The sequence below is a fragment of the Gigantopelta aegis genome, chromosome 11 (assembly GCF_016097555.1).
Source record: "Gigantopelta aegis isolate Gae_Host chromosome 11, Gae_host_genome, whole genome shotgun sequence".
Classification (NCBI taxonomy): Eukaryota; Metazoa; Mollusca; class Gastropoda; order Neomphalida; family Peltospiridae; genus Gigantopelta; species Gigantopelta aegis.
In genome coordinates this window covers 20,804,121-20,830,043 of record NC_054709.1, presented here as the reverse complement: position 1 = coordinate 20,830,043, position 25,923 = coordinate 20,804,121, and the positions used below count along the sequence as shown (strand labels likewise).

Sequence of the window (25,923 nt, the reverse complement as noted above, 5' to 3'; positions counted from 1 at the left end):
TCTACACAGACATGTTATGTTATTGAGTTGATCTCATTGAAGAGACCTTTGCACTCGGATTTAACCAAAAAGTACACAGACATATGTTGTTAGAAAAGTAATATTTAAAAAGGGAGGCCATTTGCATTAATTTGATGTCGCATTTTAGTCTGCCCACCGTTACACGCATTAATTTAGGGAGGCATTAATTTCAGGATCTACAGTAATAAATCAATGTGCTCTAGTGGGGTCATTAAACAAACCAAACACTTTAAAAATAATCTGGTAATTAGTATAATATATTATTTGATCTATTGTAATATTTGTACACACTACTTGTTACATTGGAATTTTTTTACTTTGAGATGAAAAATGAAAGAGGAAAGGAAGATAAAGCAAAAGAAGGGAATGGAAGAGATGGGGGAAAGGCAAGGCAAAGCAGGGAAGGGAAGAGAAGAGAAGTGCAGGCAAGGCAGGGAAGAGAAGTGCAGGCAAGGCAGGGAAGAGAAGTGCAGGCAAGGCAAAGCAAGGCAGGGAAGAGAAGTACAGACAAGGCAAGGAAAGGCAAGGCAGGGAAGAAAAGAGAAGTACAAACAAGGGAAGAGAAGTGCAGGCAAAGCAAGGCAGGGAAGAGAAGAGAAGTATAGGCAAGGCAGAGAAGAAAAGTGCAAGGCAAGACACAGCAAGGCAAGGCAGGGAAGAGAAGTGCAGGCAAGGCAAGGCAAGGCAAGGCAAGGCAAGGCAGGGAAAAGAAGTACAGGCAAGGCAGGGAAGAAAAGTGCAGGCAAGGCAGGGAAGAAAAGTGCAGGCAAGGCAAGGCAGAGAAGAGAAGTACAGGCAAGACAATGCAGGGAAGAGAAGTACAGGCAAGACAAGACTGGGATGAGAAGTACAGGCAAGGCAAGGCTGCAAAGAGAAGTACAGGCAAGGCAAGGCTGGGAAGAGAAGTACAGGCAAGGCAAGGCAGGGAAGAGAAGTACAGGCAAGGCAAGGCAGGGAAGAGAAGTACAGGCAAGGCAAGGCAGGGAAGAGAAGTACAGGCAAGGCAAGGCAAGACAAGGCTGGGAAGAAAAGTGCAGGCAAGGCAAGGCAAGCCAAGGCAGGGAAGAGAAGAGAAGGAAGGAAACTGTTTATTTAATGATACACTCAACACATTTTATTTATGGTTATATGGTGTCGGACATATGGTTAAGGACCACATAGATAGTAGGGAGGAAACCAGCTGTCACCACTTCATGGGCTATACTTTTCGATTAGCAGCAAGGGATCTTTTATATGCACCATCCCATAGACAGGATAGCACATACCACGGCCTTGGATTTACCAGTCGTGGTGCACTGGCTGGAGCAAGAAATAGCCCAATGGGCCCACTGACAGGGATCGATCCCAAATTGACCATGCATCAAGTGAACACTTTACCACTTGGCTACGTCACGCCTGGAAGAGAAGAGAAGTGAAGGCAAAGCAAGGCAAGGAAGAGAAGTGCAGGCAAAGCAAGGCAAGGCAGGGAAGAGAAGTGCAGGCAAAGCAAGGCAAGGCAGGGAAGAGAAGTGCAGGCAAAGCAAGGCAAGGCAGGGAAGAGAAGTGCAGGCAAGACTAGGCAAGGAAAGGCAAATATGAGAAGTGTAGGCAAGGCAAGGCAGAGAAGTGCAGGATACGGCAAGTGAAGGGGGGGGGGGGGGGTACAACAAGGCACGGCAAGTTCAGGCATGGCAAAACAAAGCAAACATAATATATAAAATATAATAATAATTAACTGAAGTTAAAACCTTGCAAGAGCAGGTGTGGCCATGTCAGTCTGAACCCCGATCGCCATGGGGATTCCCCCACAGTTGATATTTCCGAGCTCCTCAGCAACAGCTATACTGTATGTGTAATCTAAACCCAAGCCACCATATTCTAAAGAAAACAACAAAAAAAGCATTCTTAAAGTACTGCTAAAGCAATAGATGTCCCCTACCGGGTGGCACAAATTTCCAAAGTTCAAGGGCCATAATTTTATCAAATGTGCATAAATTCCATCTTTTATAGAGTTATGTCCCTTGGATGAATTCCCATAAAAGTCGCAAATGATCTAGCCATAACTATTCCTGTCCTAAATGGAGGAGCCGGCACGGGTCGACACCTGCACCCATGACAGGTGTGCTCTACAACAGCTTGTTCTGAATGTGCATTTTAAGCCCTATTACCTGACCTGACCAGTCATAACTATGTCAAAATAGGTAAATCACAATAAAAGTCAAACTTTCTTTGTAACTCTACATGGTAATTAAACCTATACACAAACTTTCTTTGTAACTCTACATGGTAATTAAACCTATACACAAACTTTCTTTGTAACTCTACATGGTAATTAAACCTATACACAAACTTTCTTTGTAACTCTACATGGTAATTAAACCTATACACAAACTTTCAGCTCAATATCATGAGGCACTGTGAGAAAGACGTAGAAAAAACTATATGTCAGACAGATGGACAGAAAGACGGAAATAAAACTTATAGCCACCTCCGGCAGGGGACTATCAAACACATTCTACAATATGCATCAAGTAAAGAAAGAAAGGTATAATTAAATTATACCTCAGCACATTGTTTAATCAACATCACTGTCATGTGTATATACCACAAGTAATATATCAAATGCTGTGGTATGTGCTTTCCTGTCTGTGGGAAAGTGCATGTATATGCTTTTCTGTCTGCGGTAAAGTGTATATATGCGTTCCTATCTGTGGGAAAGTGCATATAAAAGATCCCTTGCTGCATTAGGTAAAATGTAGCAGGTTTCCTCTGTTGATGACTACGAGTCAGAATTACAGCCAATAGCAGATGATTAATTAAGCAATGTGCTCCAGTGGTGTCATTAAACAAAACTAGCAAACTTGTATGTACAGGTATGATAGTTGTGAAACTGGGTCACAATCACCACAGACAAGAGATAATATACAATTATTTTTAACACACAGGGCAGTACGTACCACAACTTGTTGTGCAGCACCGGTAAACAGACGATCTGGGGCCTAATTCACAAAATGGTCGCTGCCAGTCTCTTTGCACTGCACTCGCAAAGTTGGGCAGAGGCAGATCGAGAAAATCCATTGGGGTGTGGGGTGTGTGGGGGGCAATGACATGTGGCTGAAGGCCACAAACGTTACTGGAGGGATTCCTCGGATTCTCCAAAGTAGAAAAAGAGAAAAATTAAATAAAAATATAACTCTCACAACATTTAGGGGGATCCTGGGTCCCCCTCCCTTTGGTCCCCACTCCCTTTGGTCCCCACTCCCTTAGATCCTCCACTGTTGGAAGAGGTTACTTAAATAGGCCACTGGTCGACAACACCATTATGGTATTATAACTATCTGTATATAAATACAAACCTGTTGGTCTTGTTACACCGAGGAAACCAGCCTCTCCAAGCTTTTTAAAGACTTTGTGAGCGGGAAACAAACCTTCCGACTCCCAGTGATCCACATATGGATTTATCTCCTTCTCTATGATCTGAAATACACATAAATGCAGGTTAATCTACAACCCTTCCGACTCCCAGTGATCCACATACGGATTTATCTCCTTCTCTATGATCTGAAATACACATACATGCAGGTTAATCTACAAACCTTCCGACTCCCAGTGATCCACATACGGATTTATCTCCTTCTCTATGATCTGAAATACACATACATGCATACCAACCTCTAGCATGTTCGGATATTACAACAGAGTAAAACAAGAGTCTGTCATGTAGAAATACCCTTAAAAATAGACTATAGAGCACTTTATAACTGATACTTTTCATATGTATACAAGTGCATTATTAGAAACACCAGAATGACCAAAAACACATCTAATGTATGGAAATTGATAATCTGAACAATAAAATCTAAATAATGTTTGATTTCAGTTATCAGAAATGGCTCTAATAGTAAAACATATATTTAAAAATCAGGATTTTTCACTTAATAAAGAAAAGGAACCTGTTTTAGGTTGAAAGTGATGTCAATACCAATTTACTGCACACATGAAAATACCAAAATTTGGATATTGAGAATTATTCTTGCCATTAAGTAAAAAAACATATAAAAATATATATGACATTATTCTAGATAAAAAAAGTTTGTTTTGTTTACCGACACCACTAGAGCACATTGATTTATTAATCATCGGCTATTGGATATTAAACATATGGTAATTTTGACAGTTATAAAGAGAAAACCCGCTACATTTTTCCATTAGTAGCAAGGGATCTTTTATACATGTATGCACCATCCCACAGACAGGATAGCACATTCCATGGCCTTTGATATACTAGTCATGGTGCATTAGCTGCAACAAGAAATAGCACAATGATCCCACCGATGTAGATCGATCCTATATATGTACCGTAAGGAAATAGCTCTGTTGGTCAAATGCTCACCTGAGGTGCTTGAATCGCAGGTTCGAATCACCTCGGTGGATCCATTTAACAGACTGGGTGTTTTTTTCATTCCAACCAGCTAATGCACCACAACTGGTCAAAGGCCGTGGTATTTGCTTTCCTGTCTGTGGGGAAGTGCATATAAAAGATCCCTTGCTGCTAATGAAAAAAATGTAGAAGGTTTCCTCTGACGACTATGTGCCAGAATTACTAAAATGTATGACATCCAATAGCTGATTGATAAATCAATGTGCTCTAGTGGAGGCATTACAGGGGTTTTCCTAGAGCGATAAGCCGACACGGCCCGTGCTCCCTTAGCCAGCCAAGTAAGCGCCTTCATGTCTGGTAAGCGCCTTAACTGCAGGACCGTGTCGGCTTAATTTGTAACATGTATACAAAACAATGGAGCTGTGATCCGTAAAGTCATTCACCACACATTATCACACTTCCATTTGGTATCTCTGCAATTCTGCTGGTCACGTGGTACAGGTGATCGGCTACTACTAATCCGCCAGATAACTGCTTGTTGTAATAATGTCTGTATGCTTGGGAATTACGCATCAAGACAAATCAAAGAAAATACCTATTAATTGAATAAACATCTTTGAAGGTGAAATTCTTGAGTAAAACATGTCACCATTAATCCTGGTATATATTTACCATATCGAAACTGTAACTACGTTGTTATTTGCTAAAATGAATGGTCACGGATCGACCAAAAAAATTACTAATTTTTTTCAAACGCAAACAAGTATTTCCGCAGTTAGTCTGATTTTAAATTACGAGAATTCGACAAGAGCCGAGTCAACATCTATTGCACAGAAAAGAAAATGCGAAGAGCCATCAGCTGCTATGGCAAAACGGCGAAAGTCAGGATATGATCCCGCATGGAAAAAAGAATTTTATTGGATGAAACCACACACTGAAAATGAAAAGGTGTAAAAGAAAGACAGACATGTACATATATACAGAGAGAGAGAGAGAGAGAGAGAGAGAAAGAGAGAGAGAGAGAGAGAGAGAGAGAGAGAGAGAGAGAGAGAGAGAGAGAGAGAGAGAGAGAGAGAGAGAGAGAGAGAGAGAGAGAGAGAGAGAGAGAGGTAATTTGATAATAAAATAAAAAAAATCACGATTTTACATGTTTTTTATTTTTTTAAATGTAACTTGTAAGCACCTTAAAAAATTCCTGGGGAAAGGCCTGCATTAAACAAAACCTTTAACATACCATCCTAACTGTTCTGGGTATTGATCATTGTAACATAGGCCTCTGAGAAATAAAAATTTGTGTAAACTATTTATGGGTTATGCAAAAACTGGGGACAATATTATAAAATCTTAGGTAAACAGAAGTCAGATAACCGACTGTTCGGTTATGTGAATATAATTCTTGTAACCGATGAATTAGGCCTAACTAATCCTACAACACTTGAACTATGAGTATGATTCTGTGCTACAATGGCGATTCAAAAACAAAATGATTTTCATTTCTGATATATGGTACTTTTAATTTTAGAATGTAATTGTTCATCACATATCCGATTGGTGGTTCTTGTGATTTTATAGTTGCATTTATAACCGATACGCAAACAGAACAACGGTTCTCATGAAATATTGCGCCCTAGCTGCAAAAACAAATTCAGGTAACCCATTTTGATTTTAGGTGACCCATCACGACAATGTCAATGATGTCATAAATTCACTGCTTGAACAAAAAATGGGTTACGCAAAACTACTATGCTTATGCAAGTGATGCGCGAACGAAATTATTGCTCCCGCACTTTACTGAGGCCTGTAATGACAAATACTCTTTGCCCTTCTTTGATACATTTGAGTCAATGTATAGAATGGAATGGAATGATTGTTTAATGTGGTCATTCAGAGCAAGCTGTTGTAGCACACGCCTGTCCTGGGCACAGGTGCCTGCTCCTCCGTCCAGGACAAGAAAGTTGGGGGTGGGTAGGAGGGGGGACCGATTGCTCTGGCAGGTACAAGGGAGCACCGGGGCAGTCGGAAAAATATCTGCCCGGTCCGCCCTCCCATAAACCTAAATAAAAATAATAAGGGGGGGGGGAGGGGGGACTGGGCGGATATTATACCCAGAGGAGACTCGAAATAATGTAATTCAGGGTGGGCTTTTGATAATTTAAAAACTGTGATAGGACGGGAGAGTGGAGTGGGTGGGGCTTTTTTCTATCTCTTACTTAAAGTTAACCTTGTTTAAAGTTTCCCTAAACTGATGATGTTCTGGTCCAAAAATAACATCTTTTGTGTCATCTGAGGTGTCAACTGTGTAGCATCTTTTATAAAATATCTGTTTTAGCTGCTGAGTGAAACATCGACGAAACCGAAGAAGGGAATGCATTATGATTTTCTACTGTCACTATCAGGGTCCACAGTTCACAGGTTCGGTTCATTTGTTTTGAACAATGTTTGTCAAACTAATCCTGAATTAACTCCCTTGAAATCGAATTATTTAAAATAAGGAATTTAAAGTTTACTGAAAACAAATACCGGTTGTTGTTGTTTTGTTTTGTTTTGTTTTGGTTTATTTAAATATATATATTTGCTGTTAGAAACATTTCTTACAAATAATACTTTTAAAATTAAATAAATAAAAGATAATTAAATTCTTGTTAATAAAAAACAAATAGGCTAAGTCTTTCCTCTTAATTTTACTTACTGAAAGTAAAACAGATGATAATTTGTTAAAATGCACGACATAATAAATAAATGTACGTTAGTAACTTACATTCATTACAACTTACATTATATTAGTTATTATTCCTCAGTCCGCACATTACTAATTTTTTACTTTTTAGTGGACAAACTGATCAAAGGGAGACAATTATTGGCACAAAGCTTGGGTCGTAAATTTGGATAGGTTTGTTACTTTGTTGCCAGGGTTTGCGTTTTGACCCTGTTATAATGCATGAATGATACAAATAGAGTGCTTTAATGTCTACAAAATAATTTTTGCATTGTAGAAACAGTAAAACCGAGAATCAAACTTCCTAGTTCTTTGCTAAGCTTGCCGGTGTAAAATTAAAAACAGACCCCTGTTGAGAAATAACCCTGGTTCGTATTTCAACGTTGAATAATGATCCTCTTAAGAAATAGTCCACTGATGCTGGCTTTGTCAAGTTATTAATTCCAGTGTTGTTGTGAAATGTGTGTACAAGAAATGATGACTTGTTTCATTAATTAATCATTAATACAGACTACAGTGTTGGCGGTGTATGGGCGCACCTAAGCATTCAAGGACCATTTTCTATGCGACCGGGCGAAGTGAGCCCAAACTTCGCCCTAACCAGCCTGACTTAGCCGTGCTAGTCACCGTAGGGCGAAGTTTGTGTCGCCTTTTTGAAAATAGTAATCACTTGCAATGCACACAATCACGGATGAATGATGCAGAACCTGAGGAACACCTTAGAATCATTCATAATAATTAAGTATGAATGGCCTGCGAGTTTGAAGAGACACTGGTGCCACAAAATCATACGACAGGCTCATAGAAAGAGGGTTTAGCTCAGGCAACACCGGTGTCACTGTCTGGCATTAATAGTCGGAGTAATTATTTAGTTTTACGTAGACTTTGTCATAATGAATAAATTCAACATACAAAACAGATGTCAAAATAAAATTATTTAAAACATTTTTTTATTGTAAACAACAGTGACAAGGTGCAGCAGATAAGCAATGTTCACACTTTCACGGATACTAGTACCCATTCAGTCTTGACAACTCCACAGTGTATTAATTAAGAAACTGACGGTAAAACGCATTTAATTGCCTCTGGTTAATCTCAGCTTGACCGTGGTAGATTAATCTACTAGGACAATACTCTGCATGGAGTAGGTATTAAATGAAACAAGAAGACAAACTTGTAAGAGAATGAATTCTAAACGGTTAAATTAGTGCTTTTCAATTACATTTCATTATTTCTAAAGAAGGCGACGTGGAAAGGTAATTTAAAAAAACCCACACCTATAGAGCACATATCCATCAATTAGAAGTACAGACGGTAAATAAAATAACATAAAATAGAGATTGTAAAAGATGCACCTGTATTAAGATAACTTTTTTCTCTTTTTTTTGATTAAAAATTCAAGTCTCCTTGTTGTTAAAAACTTCGCCCTCTCTAAAGTTTGAGAGAGAAGTGACTTCGCTCTATGATTTTGACCTTGCGTGAGGCCTGTGTGAACACTGTGAAATTATACTTAATAAAATATCTCTCACCAATGAGCAGTGCATAATCTGAAATACAGTCAGGTAAATCACGGTATTTGGCCACTTTGTGTTGCACTTAGGGGTCATTTGTCAACTTTAATATATTTATGCAGCATAATGTTTTTTTGAAAGGTTAACACCTCTATATAAATCTGTAATGGTTTACTGGAGAGTACATGGGGAAATGTACTTTTCATGAGTGTGTTAAAGGTGGGTTGGGTCATGGTTACGGACACTACAGGGAGTGTATAACATACTAATTGAGGAACATATTAAAGTTAAATCTTTATTATTTTGTTTAATTAACTTACTAAGAACATTAACATATGAAAATAACAGCTAAACTTTAAACAACATATATTAGAACTTGAAAATTTAACAACTTTTGCTTAGTGAGTGCTAGAAACTTTTTTTTTTCAACAATCGTTTATCCATTCTTAAAAAACTAGACACAATAACTAAATATATCTCCTTGACATAGTAGCTTGAAACCAAAGTCTTGCAATAAAAGTCACAGTGACAACTATTTATGAACTTTAAATGAAATTTTGTAATGTTACAAACACCACTGTAAAAAGGTTATTAAATACATAAAACATTTGTTTTAGAAGACAAATTGTATACAGGAAAGTAATTGTCATGAACTGAGTAACATTAGTTTGATCTGTAATATAGGGCTAAAATGGGTTACAGACACTACCTAAACTATACCTTGTACAGTACATTCTCAAATTTACCTTCTGTTCATTTCAGCCTCATCATTTCTTTATGAGTATCTAAGTGAAGGTTTTGGAGGTTATGGAAACTACAGCTTTTTGGTAGAGTCCGTAACCATTTTAGGCTGCTAGGGAAGGAATAATTGAAAATAATGACCAGAATCTTTGTATTTTCCAGGTTTACAACGAAATATCTAAAAGCAGAATGTATTATAATACTGATTATCACCTGTAAATTATAAATACTACCAGGTGGTTACGGACACTACACAATTTTATTTCCCAATTTTTAAGCATTCGCTTTAAAAAAATAAATAAAAATGAAGCTTCATATTGGCTTTTGTTTGGTTTGTACATTATGAGCAGTCTTAAATAGTAGTCCAGAAGTGAAAACCAGTAGGATAAATTAAATAGATGAGTTATTTTTATGCCCATAACAAGAAGAAGGTTGTTGCTATACGAAAATGTATAACGAAGAGCACCCTTCACATATAGCTTCATTGTATAAACAACATTTGCCCCACAAAAGTTAAACATACATAAATTTTTGGCAATAAAATTATCTTCGATATTTAAGTAAGTAATTTGAAATTACTTGTATTGAATTATATGAATACTTACTTTGCAAATTTAGTAATTTTGAAGTGCAACAGCATAACGACCCAAAATAAGTATATTTTGGGCATACTTAAATTTGGTAAAAAAATTCTACTATACTTGCAACCTTCAAATTTGGGGTACACATAGTGCATACCATTAGCCACACCTTTTACCACAAAAATATCACATTGTTTCAAAACTATGCCTTCTAGGCTGATATAACATGCAGAAGGTACAAAGTTGCCAAATACCATGACTTACCCGACTACAAATTGTTTTGTCTAGTAAATAAACATTTAAAAATTGTACATAAATATAGTAAAAATTGTATCCAAAACGATTTGCATGTCCGGTTATTCGGCGCAGTAGATGTGGATCGCTGACCCTGCTATTTATAAACTGCCCCATGACCTCACTTTGTAGCTCATAAACACTACACTATTGTCCCAGGATTATTTTAGTACTTTTTTTGTTTTGTCTTGTTAAAAATATTACTATGAACGATCACACATGATCAGTTTCGGAATCATTTTCTTGAGTGGCATAGTAAGTACTGCAGATGCATACATGTTCATTATCTTGCATGGCTAAGATGCCTACATGAATCTTTTTTTTCTCAGGATGATTGTGCACACATGTGGATCTTATTTTGCTTTTATTTTTGGCAACAATGTGACAGTTGTGAACTAGAATGACTGTCAATTAAGGTGTAAAACTTGTGTTTTGTTTGCATTTGCCTGTGTTTGTCTTTTCAGTTTAAATAAAAATAACCGAAAAAAATAATTATACCATTTACTATAGTTTTTAAAATGTGGGAAAGGTGTTTTTAGACTGGTTTTAACATTCTTAATATATCAATAAGGCTGACCTACTTCACGTTTATATACACGAAAGCAGGTGAATTATTTATTTTGAAATTATGATATAATTATTGATAATTCTAATATTTTTTTAATTGCAACCTTAACAATAAATAGGTTGATACTTGATTAACCATTGAAAAAGGAATTGAACTTCAATTTGTTAAAAACACAGACAACATGACAACTTCCTAAGCATACTTAAGCAAAATACCAAGTGCACCGAATCACCGAACGCGCTGATACACAAGACCCGGTTGTAATATTTTATCATGGTCTGGTACGTACAATATCGTAGAGTAATCAATAGTTGGGCACATCACATTTTTTTGTAAAGTTCACTAGCATATGCAAACCTGTGACGTCACATTTATCAACAAATGAAAAAACAAAACTTCCTGGGCCCCGTTCCACAAAGCTATCATAGCACTAATTATTGCCGTAAATACCTACCATCGCGACCTTAATTTTCTTCTATGATTGCCAGCCCGTTCCACGATGCGGCATAGCTTACTTAATTGTCATAAATTAGTGTAAAAATGTACAATAGGTACGAGGTAGTTGTAAGTAAGCCACTTATGTAGATCATGTCAAATGGCAATTACATGATGATTTGATCATTTTCTAAGAAGGATACTAATGTTTTGTGTAAAAATGGAAAAAAGAAAGAAATGTTTTACAGAAATGCTTTTTAAATGTGACAGGATGTAGCTAGCATATTGACGTCACACTGAAAAAGTCTTGCTAGTTTCACATAGATTTGCATAAATACAAAAATGGAAAAAAAGAAAGAAAGAAATGTTTTATTTAACGATGCACTCAACACATTTTATTTACGGTTATATGGCGTCAGACATATGGTTAAGGACCACACAGATTTTAAGAGGAAACCCACTGTCGCCACTACATGGGCTACTCTTTCCGATTAGCAGCAAGGGATCTTTTATTTGCGCTTCCCACAGGCAGAATAGCACAAACCATGGCCTTTATTGAACCAGTTAATAGTTATGGATCACTGGTCAGTGCAAGTGGTTTACACCTACCTGTTGAGCCTTGTGGAGCACTCACTCAGGGTTTGGAGTCGGTATCTGGATTAAAAATCCCATGCCTCAACTGAGATCCGAACCCAGTACCTACCAGCCTGTAGACCGATGGCCTACCATAACACCACCGAGGCTGGTCATGTGTAAAAATGGAGCTAATATATACCAAATACCTATTATGAAACTCTGCGTTTGATGAAAAACATTCTAGGCCATACGATCTTCACACGAAAATACAGGAGATAGCTCTCATGTCTTATACATTCAGCAATTATCGCTTAGCAAATAAACTTGACAAAGTTACTTCATGGATGTCTGATACCAATGAATACATCCAAGATGTTCTAAAAAGTCAGTAACCAATTTATTATTTAACTAATTTGCACTTCTTCACAAAAAAGATTTTTAAACATTAAAGGGGAACTTACGACTACCGTGAAGTTGCCTTGTGGAACGGCTGTATAAAGGTTAACTTTAAGGTGCCAGAAAATCTTTGTAAAACTCACCTTAAGTCACTATTAGTAACTTTAGCTACAATTAGTTCATGGAACGGGGCAGTGGTCCGTTAACAGATTATATCTAAAATGAAAAACATTTTGATAAATGATTTACATCATTTGTTTTTTCATCAGCGAAAAGTCATTTTTCTCTAATACCAAATATAAGGGTCCAGAGATTGAAATTGCCAAATATGTTATTTTGTAAAAAAAATTAGAGAGTGGAGTGAGCTACTGTTCATTACGTTTTATGTAGTACATACCAAAAGAGGGTTCTATTTAAAAACTTGCTTTGGCATTTGAATTCAGCAGTAACTATTAATATTTAACAAATAGTGTGTTATATACATGTACATGCAGTGGGGACTAACTATTTCAGTAAATAATATTAGTTTTATTTCTTTTCGGTTACTCATTTATGTTTACTTTTCTGTTTGTTTATTAATTTGCTATAACTATTGATTACTCCAGGCTATTTCAGTGCAGTAATGATTTAAAAGGAATATATTTAAATAACAGTTGTGTGTCATTGAAGAAAAGCTGTGATATCATACATGTGTATGCATGCTTTGGAAGCTATACGGTTTTTGGCACTAAACAGTGACAGATTTGCCTGGCCGATACCTAATGCTAGTGCTATTTAACATCGTGCTAATAACAAAATTATGCAAATCCAGTAGCCTAATGAGCTAGTCACTTGCTCTACTTGCTTTCAGTAATTTGTTTTCCTCCACTGATGTTCATTTGATAAATGCTCCACAAGTGGTGTAACAAAGGTTGTGGTTGGTCGTGTCCTGTCTGCGGGATGGTGCATATAAAATATCCCTTGCTGCTAATCGAATAAGAGCAGCCATGAAGTGGCGACAGTGGATTTCCTCTCTCAATATCTGTGTGGTCCTTAACCATATGTCCGACACCATATAATCATACATGAAATGTGTTGAGTGCATCATTAAAAGAAACATTTCCTTCCTTCTATTTTAATGCCTTAAAATGACTTACTTTGTGATTTAAGATGTTGGCAATCAGGAAAACAAAATACTTTCATAACTGAAGTTAGTTTACAATAATTGTGAGATAAAATACTATATTAATAACACTGTGAAATGACATCACAAAACTGTCATAGTTAGATGGATTTTAAATACAATGTGAACTTCAATTTCATTACATTTTATACACATATAGTCAGTGTTTCTGCCAGAAAGAAATATTTGGGTATGGTGCTATAGAATTGAATGCAACCACAGTCAACAGGGAGTATAGGGAGCCTCCCCCAGAAAAAATGGGTTAAGTTTAGTGTTATGGTTAAGAAAATTGTACAGTAATGATAAGAGTAATTAATTTTGTCAAAAGGTTAACTTATAAAAAAAATCAACAAAATGTTTTGGGCATGGCACCATACCCATTTTACCCTCTGGCAGAAACCCTGCATTAGTCTAATAAATGTATATGCCAACAAGTGTTACAACATTTACAAATGGAACGAAAATGTGTCTCCAGGACCAAGAAGCTGAAATCAACAACAGCTGTTTAAGCTACTGACACACCTTGCTGGATAGCATTAACGGACGTCCGACGGAGCGAAAGAAAATTATCCGGTGGTGAAAGTCGTCTCCGTTGCTGCTCGAGGCCCTTCGAACGGAAGAACACCCAATATTTAGCGGATAAAACGCACAATCACAGGACAATTACCGTACGAGTAACGGACAAGATCCGGTCAAAACGAAAGCGGAACGCATGAGAAACTGACAAAACGTTCTTCGAATGTTTTTGTACAGGTCACGTGATGGACAAAACGGGTATAAATAGTCCAGTGAATTGAACACAGGGTGGCGTGTGCTACAACAGCTTGCTCTGAATGTGCACGTAAAGCCTAGCTATGACCTGACCTGACCTAACACAGGGCAAACATATCATCAGGCTCCAGTTGGCTCAACACCTCTCTCCAAGATGACCAAGGGGAAGGCTGGGAAGGGCAAGGCCAAGGCCGCTGCCCCCTTCTCCTCCTGTTCTCTACATGGACATAGATATTGAGGTTGGCATCTAGCAGGTCAATCTGTGCCTGAATCAAGGCAACTTGATACTGCAGGCGGAGTCTCACACGACACTCCATCATGAAGGTCCTCACGGTCCCAGAAGGTCTTGAGGGGGTGAGACAGGGAAGCCACATTATATACCCCGGAGGATGTACGTCGGTGTCATTTCGGACCCGGTGAAGACCTGTTACATGTACGGTACTTATACTGTACTTTTCCCGTTACACATCCGTCATTCATCAGTTCCCATGCGTTCCTTATCAGGTAATCGTCCGCTGAACATGCGGTACACCTCCGGTTCATCCGATGCATGTCAGGTGCGAGTCACGTCCATCGGACATCAACGAATGCAAACTGATAAGTACAGGACGAGGAACACACGAGTTCCGAACAAAACACATGCCCAGCGCACAACAACTGTACAACCGGCAGACGCCTTTGCCAGGTGGAGTCTGTTCCAAGTTTTGTGCATGCAAACAAAACTTTCTGCCGGATTGAACGGACCTCGCCGGACCTTGCCTGACAAGAAACGCATCCGCCGAACAACAAACAGACAGGAAACGGAGAAGAACAGAATGAAAATTTTGCTCTCCGTCGGATGTCCGTTAACGCTATCCAGCAAGGTGTGACAGTAGCTTTAACAAGAAGCTGAAATTGACAACAGCAACCATACATGTATGGCTGAATAAAATAAACACAGATCACGAAATTGGTGGGGTAAGTGGAAAATTATTATGTGAAAGTACAAATGCAAATCACACAAGTTTGTCTTTGGGCAAGTGAGTTTTAAAATAAAATTTGAACCCCGGTTATATATATATATTTCTAACAGTGTGTTTTTCTTACAGGGTCTAACGATCTGTTGCAGCTGTTGTTAACACTATATATACAGTCTACTGAGCTATGACAGACGAGAACACTGTCGTCTTTTGGCCTAAAATAGTTCTCTTTGGTGATTCTCTAACACAGGTGGGTTATTATTCCTTCACCATCAATACATATAATTTACCATTGACAACCAATAGCCAGGGCTTCAAGCTTATGAAATATGATAGTCCTACTCCCATGGCTAGTGATATTCAACGTTGGGTAAGTAAACAACTACTATTGCCATGCCCGACCGCTAGTGAAATTTTGTTTGTCAAATGTTGCAGTTAAGTCTGTTTTGTAAATATGTATTTCCTGCCCACACCTCAACCCCCATGTTAGTGTTTTTAAGCTGTATCTCCTTCTTTAGGTGACATATCCAATTATTACTATTATTTAGTGAAATTTTATTAACTTAAAGCAAAGTAGGGTTAGTGAATTTTTAATTGTGGCTAGTAATTTTTTTTTTAAATCACTAATCCCATGGCTAGTGGATTTTATAATAATTCTAGAAGCCTTACAATAGCCGATGCATTTTTATATTGTGTTGTTAAACATTCATTCATTTTACTCTGATTTACATGTACATATGTCCAATATCCTATAACTGTACGTACAATATATGTTGATTGTGCCATTAAATAAAACATGTATATACATGTATCTTCTTTCCTTCGTGAGTTATGATTACATGTATATATAAATATGGATAACAATAAGGCATATACTTATTTCTTATTCGTTCAACACTACAGTCTTGGAGTGTTAAATGAAAGTAAAGTAAAGTTTGTTTTATTTAACGATGCCACTAGAGCACATTGATTTTTTATCTTATCATCAGCTATCACCACATAGGCAAGGGATCTTTTATTTGGGCTTCCCACAGATAAGATAGCACAAAACATGGCCTTTGTTGAACCAGTTATGGATCACTGGTTGATGCAAGTGGTTTACACCTACCCATTGAGCCTTGCGGAGCACTCGCTCAGGGTTTGGAGTCAGTATCTGGATTAAAAATCCCATGCCTTGACTGGGGTCCGAACCCAGTACCTACATGTACCAGCCTGTAGACCGACGGCCTAACCACGATGCCACTGAAGCCAGTCTGGAGCGTTAAATGTACACAGTATTTATTTAAAAGATTCAGTCTTCACTTGGAGCACAAACAGTGGGTTACAATGTAATATTGTAAGATATGCTGCTATACATGCAAGTAGTATTAGAAAATAAATCAATGTACATGTACCATATGATAGTCTGGAAGTAATTTTGTATATACATGTATATAATTTTATATATATATATATATATATATATATATATATATATATATATATATATTGTAGTGTTTTCCCTAGAAATTTGACACGGCATGATAGACTAAATACTTTATTAATTAATAATACGTTTCTGAGTATTTTATAAAGGTAATTTTAGAATTAATTATTGGAAAAAGCTTGTTTAATCGCAGGACAGCATGGCACTGATTTCAGCAAGATGGTGCTACATGTGTCGGTCTAGACTATTGAGGCATGGTGCCGCACCATGCGAAAACACGATAGGGAAAACACTACTATGTACATATTATGTTTCAGTACATACATGTACCAGGCCTTCAGATTTCACGGTAACAATCGTTTCAGGTACTGTGTCGGTAAAATCCTGGAACTGAAATTTTGTTTCCCATGATTATTATATCGAGTACAACTAGGCCTATTCAACAAAAATAATATAAACAGTTTCCGATGGGTTCCCATGATCACAAGGCACGGAACCGAAAAAGTGTTTCCCATGAAGTTTGAAATCCTATGGCCTGATGTACATTTGTATATATAGACATGCACATATATGTATTTGTTGCTGATGCAAATAACTGGTTTTATTTCAGAATTAAGTTTGGGGTTTGATTTCTCGCAGATGTTAACAGACAGGAAAACAAAAGAAACAGAGTGAAAATGGCAGATTGTAACTTACTTTCAATTTGGCCAAAAGTTGTTTTAATTGGATCATCTGGCACACAGGTGAAAACCTTCAAAATTCGTTTAAGCCTGTCAAACATTATGTGTGTATATATGACTACATCGTAACATGTAGGAAATACAGGTGCATTAATGTGCACATGTAGCATGAAGTTACATGAAGCAAATATTACACAGGGCCAGTGGTTGTAAACCTTTAGGAAGGAAAGAAATGTATTACTTAACGACGCACTCAGCACATTTTATTTATATGGCATCAGACAAATGGTTAAGAACCACACAGATATTGAGAGAGGAAACCTGCTGTCGCCACTTCATGGGCTACTTTTTTTTTTTATTAGCAGCAAGGGATCTTTTATATGCATCCCACAGACAGGATAACACATACCACAGCCTTAGATATACCAGTCGTGGTACACTGGCTGGAGCGAGAAATGGGCCCACTGACAGGGATCGATGCCAAACTGACCACGCTTGAAGCGAATGCTTTATCACGGGGCTACGTCCCGCCCTCCTAACCCTTTAGAGTCCACACTGGTATGTTTAATAATCATTATTATAATGTCACACACATGCAGTTTGTGTGGTGTTACCATGATGTTAAAGTCTCAACATGTTATCAAAGACGAGTCTTACACTTTTAACAGTTTTGTAAGCAAGGGGCATGGCAATCTAATTAAAATTAGCTCAACTATTACATGTGGATCTAACAGCAGCCTGTTGGAGTTTATGTCCAGTTGACCTTTCATTCGACCAATCAAAATCTTACTTGCAAAATCATGCCAGTAATTTAAAAAGAATTTGAAAACATTCGGTATTATGCCGTGGGTATACAAAATGATTTTGTATAAAAATCATTTCAAGACAGAAAAAAATCGTGATGGTATAGCCATAAAATCTGTTTAGACTAGTATACAATCCAGAGTTTATTACTGCACTTTTCCCCCTGTTTTTTCAATGTTGAAATAGACCAACAAGTTCGTCTATTGCATAAATAGTCTCGCCCGATATTTTTAGAATTTGTGTGCTCCCGAATAACGCTATAAAAGGCAAAGTGTAATTGGTTGATATTTAAATTGTTATTTATAGATGAAATGTCACCTGGACATGGGAGTCCACACAGGGCTGTTAGATCTACTGGTTAAGACTAGTAGAGCTAATTTTAATCAAATTGGGGGCATGGTTTTTATTGTGAACATATGAACTAAATTAATCGTATACCACATTGACTTTAGGTCTGTAGTCAAGATATAAATTGCAGGGAACATTTTGTTCCAAAATCTCGATTAACAATATTTCTAGTCAACTGAAAATTTGATAGCAATTACTGTTTAACGGTTTCAAACTGTGTAGTGATCTCTGAAATTTGCATAGCGAATCGCAGCACAATACTCGACAAAATGTTCCCTGAATTGCCAAATTACAACATACGTTGATACAGATAACAGGTACAGAACTTTGTACTTGTTTATTTAAATTGGGTCTATTTTTTTTTAAGCAAATTCTCCTTAGATGTTGAATCCTGAATATACATGTAAGTCATGTAATCGATTAATTAGCCTTTATTTGTATGTTTGTTTGGGTTGTGCAGAATATGAAATGACTTTTTTTAATTCTATTACATTTTAGAAACATCTGGGGCAAAGTATAAACAATGGTACATGTACGTTTATATGTACACCTCTCTCATGAAGAACTTTCTATTTCAGCATTGTTTCGGCAGCGAAGGGAAATGGGGAGCATTACTAGCAGATCACCTACAGAGGTGTGTTTTAAATATTTTGATGTTTACAAGACGATAATCCAGTTGTTATATCTTTTGTTAAATACATTTTGTATATATAAAAAAAAATCTTTCTGGACAGTTGTTTAAAAAAATACATACCAATTCTGAAACATGAAAAATTAAAGCAGAATGTTAGTCAAAATAAATTAATGACTCCCCCACTTTCTCTGTCTCTTCTTTTCTTGTCTTTCTTTCTCGCTCTCGCTTCCTCCATATCTCTCTCTCTCTCTCTCTCTCTCTCTCTCTCTCTCTCTCTCTCTCTCTCTCTCTCTCTCTCTCTCTCATATTACCAGTTTATCACAGTTTATAATGCTCTGAGTTGTCCTTAAACAAATATTCCTTTCCTTTCAGAAAGTGTGATGTTATAAATCGTGGTTTTTCGGGCTACAATGTCCGCTGGTGTAAGTACCTCCTGCCTCAGCTGATATCTGAGGAAGACGCTGACGTCATAGCTGCAGTGACGATTTTCCTCGGCACCAATGACTCGAATGACGCAACTCTCAACTCAAAGCAGCACGTGCCATTAGAGGAATACCAGGAGGGTCTCAACGAAATGGTGGAATATCTGCAGGTAATAGAAGAAGTTTGTTTTGTTTATTGACACCACTAGAGCACATTGATTTATTAATCATCAGCTATTGGATGTCAAACATTTGGGCATTTTTACATAGTCTTAGAGAGGAAACCCACTACATTTTTCTATTAGTAGCAAGGGATCTTTTATATGCACCATCCCATAGACAGGATAGCACATACCACAACCTTTGATATACCAGTCGTGGCTGGAATGAGAAATAGCCCAATGGGCCCACCAATAGGAATCAATCCTAAACCTTGGGGTTGTGTCCCTTTAATAATGAATAGGTATCATATTATTGAGTTGTGTCCCTTTAGTAAAGCACATCTCTCAAACCTTGGGTATTTGTGTCACTTTAATGAAGAACATCTATCAAACATTGTAGGTGTATCTGTTTAATACAAAATCTGTATCAGACCATGAAGTTGTGTACCTTTAAAGCTGCAGTCCCTGGAATATTTTTATTAATCCAGTTCTGTTTGGTACATGAAAGGTCCACCACATCGCTATAGTTTCGCAATGCTCGCTTATCTACATTATTTAGGTCAACTACAAATGCAATGGCTAGCTTTGTTGTTCTTCATTTAGCAGGACGCCAGTAGAACTGGGGCTTTACTTGATTTACGCAGGCGCTGAGCTTCTCACCTGATTTTGAACAAATTTAACTGTCTTGATCGAGGGGTCGTCTCATATCTCCAAAACATATTTATATCCATAGATGTATGGTACAACATCTTTCCAGGGGTCAGTGGGGGATTTGCCTTAACATTTTAACAGTGGCCAGCGGTTGGCATATGTGTTACATGTAAGGGAGTGTTAATAATTATGAAACGCTCTAGGGGTAGAGGAAGAGGGTGTTGTGTTCGATTTATGTAACATTTATCAAGACTATATGTTATATCTATTCATTACTTAGACCTAAAAAGGTGTTTTTTGGAGATGCGCGGTCAGTCTAGGATTGATCCCTGTTACGGGGGTTCTAACGCCGTTACCGGCAACTGCTCCCACCACTTTGTTTCCAGGTAACCAAATCAGAAACCCACAATGGATGTAACAGTATTTCTCCAAATATCCCAACCTATACAAATAGATCTCCTTGTATCCTATCGGGCAGGTTTCTACCTGAGTGGCTGGCTCTAGGGGTATTCAGGGAACAGGATTGTATATATATATTTATATTTACTTAACCAACGTTAAATTCACTAGAAAGACAACAACACAAGTTTAGTTTGAACTATGTATTATATAATACCAGGTAAGTGTTACAGCACTTACATGGCCTGTTAAAACCGGTGTCACACCACCTCTAGGCTGAGCACCACACGTAAACCTAATCACTTGGCAATTAGGGATATAGCTATCACTCACAGATAAAACATAACCCAACCTTAGAATAATTAATTATTATCCGCAGTCTTCTCTACATCCAATATTCCAAGGACCTATAATTTACCAGGTCATGATATTAGGATTACCAGTTATAGATATTATAACCTCTCTATATATATTTTGGGTAAGCAACGCCTACAGTTTACTTTAGTCGGTCTGACTTAGATGACCAGCTGTCCTTCCCCCACTAAGCAAAACAAGAATACACATAATTATAATACTTGAATGCCACAACAAAATACCTTTCAGTTACTACAGAGCAGTAAAATATAGTTACCTATGTCCACTGGACTAATAAAGTTCGCCCAGCGGACAGCGTTTCCACCGCCTCTCTATACGTGCTTGCCACCCCAAGTTCCTATACAGAACGAACTCTCAGCTTATATCCCCTAGCTGGATTCTTGGCAGCTGGGTCCCATCTTTGGCAGTCCTGCCATTTATGGACGAGTGGCGAAATAATGGCCACACTAATTCTCTAAAACTACCAACAATACAGATACCATCTAACTAATACAGGGAACGTTCTTGGGTTAATTACTCCATGTACTGGCTTTCGAACATTAAAGTGCTACTCCAGTTGTTTCAGACCCCGGTCAAAAGTTAATGTGCAGACGGCTGTCTCCATCACAATCCCCATCAGCGGGCTCGTTCCAGCCAGTGTACCATGACCGGTATATAAAAGGCCATGGTATGTGATATCTTGTCTGTGGGATGGTACATATAAACGATTCCTTGCTGTATGTGCAGGGATTGTAGTGGAGTTGAGGTTATAGACTGTTGAGCGAAGTTTATATGGGGCCATGCTCCCCCAGAATTTTTTTTTTTTTTTTTTTTAGCTTGGACAGGTAAAGGTTTCGACCCCCAGTACCCTCCCCTACACATGCACCCGTTTTCTCTTAAATCAATATGCTCTAACATTGATGTCGTTAAACAAAACAAACTAAGTTTACCCTTTCCAAACGAAAGAATATTTATTTGAATTTGTAGATTTTAACACACGTAAAATTAAGAAATGAAAACGTTCATTGTCTACGTTAGTGTATTTTATTTAAAAAAATATATACATGATCAGTGTGTTAATAGTATACAAACTAAACTTTGAAAGTTCTTCTAACACTTTATAAAATATTGATTCTGAAATAGGAAGGTACGATTGTTGATAATACGTTGTCAAGATCAAACCGGTTTTAACGAAAGACTCTAGTACTGTATCCTCAACTGAACGTTCTTTGTACAGCGCAAGATTTCTCATTTCATTTTTGGCAATAGCGACACAGACGATCTCCGTTCATAGCAAACTTTTAAAAGTGCATTTGAGCTTGTGTCTCATATAAATTTGTACATGATGTTATAATATGGTAACCAGAGACTAACTTTAATAAAGAATCTATCAAACCATGACAATTTGTAACCCTTTAATTAAACTATCAGACCGTAGCATTTTATCCCTTTAATATAAAATCTGTATCAAACCTTGGAGTTGTGTCCCTTTGATAAATAATTTTTAGGTCTCACTACACAGATCACTTCCGGGTAAGAGTTCATTGATCACGGTTCACTATAGTTCCTAATTGTGACACATGATATGGTTCACATACTCACTTCTAGGAAATGGTGAAGAATTAAAACAATATGTATGTTTAATGATAATCCTTCTGGCTGCATTTTACCCATGTTATTTTGTAATATTGTGCATTGACCTTTTGGGACATGGGTGCACAGCGCAAGAGACAGCCAGAGTGAATTGGTTAATGAACAACCTGTTCAGACTGGTACTACAGCCAGATGCGGTCATATAGCAAAAAAATGTGAGAGAAATGTTCTCAATTTTAGAGTGAAAATAAATGTTATATAATGTATGTTTGCAATGGTGTATGTTGTTAGTGCCAATGAGAACCCGTTCTATTGGCAATCTTCGTTTGAAGTTGGACAATTTAACATGGGTTTCAATGGCAGATGACATCTGTGTAGTGAGACCGTATATGGCATTGGAGTTGTGTCCCTTTAATAAAGATCCTGTATCAAACTTTGGAGTTGTGTCTCATTAATAATAATTATGTAATGCAATAATACTTCTTTTGTTCTTATTTTGAGGGTATTTAATTAATTTATTTTGTATGTTTAATTTATATGATATTTCTCTAATTTGTTTTATTTGTTTCAGTCTGCTGGTCTTGAAAGACATCAGATTATTCTGATTACCCCTCCACCATGTGATGTGAAAGCCTGGGAGAAAGAATGCACTGCTAAAGGTTGGTTTTAGAGGAAAGGAATATTTATTTAACTAGAGCTGGGTGGTATTTAAATTTCAGGTTCGGTATCGGTATTTTGGGGGTGATTTACCTCGGCATCAGTACAGTATTCGGTATTAATACGATACCGATATTGAGCAGTATTTTCAGCTTTAAATACATGAGTTAAGTCTCACCCGCTAATTTCATCTAAATAAGATTAAATTCCATACACAAGGCCCTCGTCTCTTCTTTTCAGCTATTTTGCATTCATCATATATATATATATATATATATATATATATATTGTTAGCGCTTTACTAAATGGTGGATGACATTTTTCAATACCGAAATTTCAGTATTTTGAGCCAATGGACCTATCAGTAGGGATCGAGCCTGTTGTGTAGTGAAATGGGAAATAGCGAATCATAATATGGGGGGGGGGGGGGGGGGGGGGGGACGTAGCCCAGTGGTAAAGCGCTCGCTTGATGTGAGGTCAGTTTGGTGGGCCCATAGCTGATGATTAATAAATCGGTGTGTTCTAGTGGTGTTAAAAAACACAAAAAAACAAAACCACAATGTGGTACTGAAGAAAATGTTCCCGGGTTATTATGACATATTCGTAGCAGACAGTAACATCATCATGCATTTTCATCTTCATTGGCTATTTCTCTTGTTGATGACATCACTAATACATATATGTTATACATTTTTAGGTCGCCCAATGGCTAAATCTAACAAGACTGCAGGAGAATATGCTAAAGCATGTGTAGAGGCAGCCAATGAGTGTGGAACAAAATGTGTCGACCTGTACACAGCCATGATGAAAAATGAGGTTTGTAGATGAGTAGTGTCCTACCAGTCTAACCAGAGGAGTCTATAGGGTCCTCTATCCTTCTGATTGTCTGTTTATTTTAAAAATAAGGTATGTTTTGTTAGGAAACAGCCCTTATTTGTATTCTGGGGACGGGACGTACTTCAGTAGTAAAGTGCTAGCCTGATGCGCAATCAGTCTGGGATCGATCCCAGTTGGCAGACCTATTGGGCTATTTTCTGTTCCAGCAGTGCACCACAACTATATCAAAGACTGTGGTATGTGCTATCCTGTCTGTGGGATGGTGCATATAAAATATCCCTTGTTAATGGAAAAAATGTAGCAGGTTTCCTCTTTAAGACTATATGTCAAAATGACCAAATGTTTGACATCCAATAGCAGATGATTCATAAATCAGTGTGCTCTTGTGGTGTAGTTAAACAAAACAAACTAACTTTTATTTGTATTCTGTGAATATATGCCACGTTACGGTGAGAAATATTGGTGTCTAATGAATTATGCAGTGTCTGAGACAAATTGTTTTGGTTAATAAAATAGGAAAAACTAAACATCAGTGAAATGTGATTTGCATATATATGCATATTTATCACAGCAAGGTTTAATAACTGTAGTGGTGAGGGCACCAACGTTTTCATTAAAGTTTAACATTTAGATCTGTTTCTCATAAACTCAAAATCTTAGGTCAATGAAACTTATAGTTGTACCTATGAATATTCATCACAGTGCAGAGAAAACATTTACATAAGCGTACAAGATGGGGGGCAAAACCTCAAATTTCGGCCAAAATGAGCTAACCTGAGACCATTTTACCATGTATTTCCGTCATTCTACTGTCAAAATTAGCTGTTTAATAGTAATGATATTATGAATAAATGTTGTTATCCAGATTCTAGCATTTTCGTTTAATTTGCGCAAAAAGCAGCCTGCTCCCCTACAAAAATGGGAGCCTGTATGCCTATGAACAGTTGTGGTATGCGAGACATTTAATTCTGCTGAATTCTTGTTATTTTATTGATTTTTAATTGTTTTTCAGGGTTGGGAAGAGTATTTGCATGACGGCCTCCACCTCAGTTCCAAGGGATCAGAATTCTTGTTCGGCCTTCTTCGTCCATTGATCGACCAACTTACTTCAAACCTCAAAACACGATTTCCCCTTTGGGATCAAATTGACGAAAAGAATCCCGAGGCATCGTTGTGCTTGGACACAATTTGACACAATGTAGACCACTCATCATGTGAAAACCAATTCAAAGTTTTTTTTTATATGTGGACCTGTGCTTAAAAAACTGACAAAAAGACCATCCTGAGGATTTTACTGTTGTTAAGATTATTCTAATTAGCAGTGCCTTTTTAATAAAAAAAAAATCCCCAAAACATTAGGCCTAATACTAATTACAGTCGACGACAGTCATTCTTCACACCCTTGTTTTGACTTCGTACACAATAATTTATATAACTTATCCCACAGTAATTTTTTGATATGATATATTTGACAAAGGGTACTTTTTATTTCTTTCATCTTTTAAAATTTAAACTTAATATTTTATCCAGAATTATGAAAAATAAAAACATACCGACCTGTAAACTTGCTGGTTATAGAATTTTAACAGGGATCAAGGTTAGTAGACCAGTTTTTATTTCAATGTGGTGAAGCATTGTAACATTACAGCCAATTTTGAATTTGAATAATGTCAGTATTCCAATGATGTCACTTTACATCTCCTTACAATAACACTAAACTGGGTACATGACATTGCTATTGAAATTGTTTTTGTTGAACATTATAAATGCACGTTGATGTGTTTGAAGAAAATCTTGTAATTAAAAAATTGTACCTTTTACGAAATACGGATTTCAAGTGAAATTAAAGTGAGATACGCTATATTT

General features: G+C 37.2%; 2 protein-coding genes across 5 annotated transcripts in view; one reads left to right on the top strand and one right to left on the bottom strand.

Annotated features, from left to right (window-relative positions):
* LOC121385590 (probable acyl-CoA dehydrogenase 6) overlaps positions 1–6,834 on the bottom strand; it is a 43,643-nt gene extending 36,809 nt beyond the window's left edge. For both annotated transcript variants that reach the window (XM_041516328.1, XM_041516329.1), the window contains exons 1-3: positions 6,603–6,834; positions 3,357–3,477; positions 1,749–1,878 (exon numbers count right to left, since the gene is read on the bottom strand). In XM_041516328.1, the coding sequence (XP_041372262.1) occupies positions 1,749–1,878; positions 3,357–3,477; positions 6,603–6,752 (401 nt within the window). In that variant the 5' untranslated portion in view covers positions 6,753–6,834. The remainder of the gene's footprint in view (positions 1–1,748; positions 1,879–3,356; positions 3,478–6,602) is intronic.
* Positions 6,835–7,197: 363 nt separating this feature from the next.
* Positions 7,198–25,410, top strand: LOC121385015 (isoamyl acetate-hydrolyzing esterase 1 homolog). Of its 3 annotated transcripts, none has more exons than XM_041515550.1 (7): positions 7,198–7,271; positions 15,221–15,341; positions 18,928–18,983; positions 19,356–19,575; positions 23,135–23,222; positions 23,918–24,036; positions 25,070–25,410. In XM_041515550.1, exons 2-7 carry the CDS (start codon positions 15,276–15,278, stop codon positions 25,247–25,249), a joined length of 729 nt encoding a protein of 242 aa, XP_041371484.1. In that variant the 5' UTR covers positions 7,198–7,271; positions 15,221–15,275; the 3' UTR covers positions 25,250–25,410. The 3 variants fall into 3 exon arrangements, with proteins under 3 accessions (XP_041371484.1, XP_041371485.1, XP_041371486.1); XM_041515551.1 differs by lacking the exon at positions 7,198–7,271 and adding an exon at positions 7,316–7,465; XM_041515552.1 differs by lacking the exon at positions 7,198–7,271 and adding an exon at positions 17,128–17,260.
* The last annotated feature ends 513 nt before the right edge of the window (positions 25,411–25,923 follow it).

What these genes read in the sequence shown, in the direction of transcription:
- LOC121385015 (XM_041515550.1), top strand. Translation starts at nt 15,276, where the DNA reads ATGACAGACGAGAACACTGTCGTCTTTTGGCCTAAAATAGTTCTCTTT. An exon ending in AAATGGTGGAATATCTGCAG is followed by an intron (nt 19,576 to 23,134) that starts GTAATAGAAGAA and finishes TATTTGTTTCAG; the next exon opens with TCTGCTGGTCTTGAAAGACA. An exon ending in GAAAGAATGCACTGCTAAAG is followed by an intron (nt 23,223 to 23,917) that starts GTTGGTTTTAGA and finishes ATACATTTTTAG; the next exon opens with GTCGCCCAATGGCTAAATCT.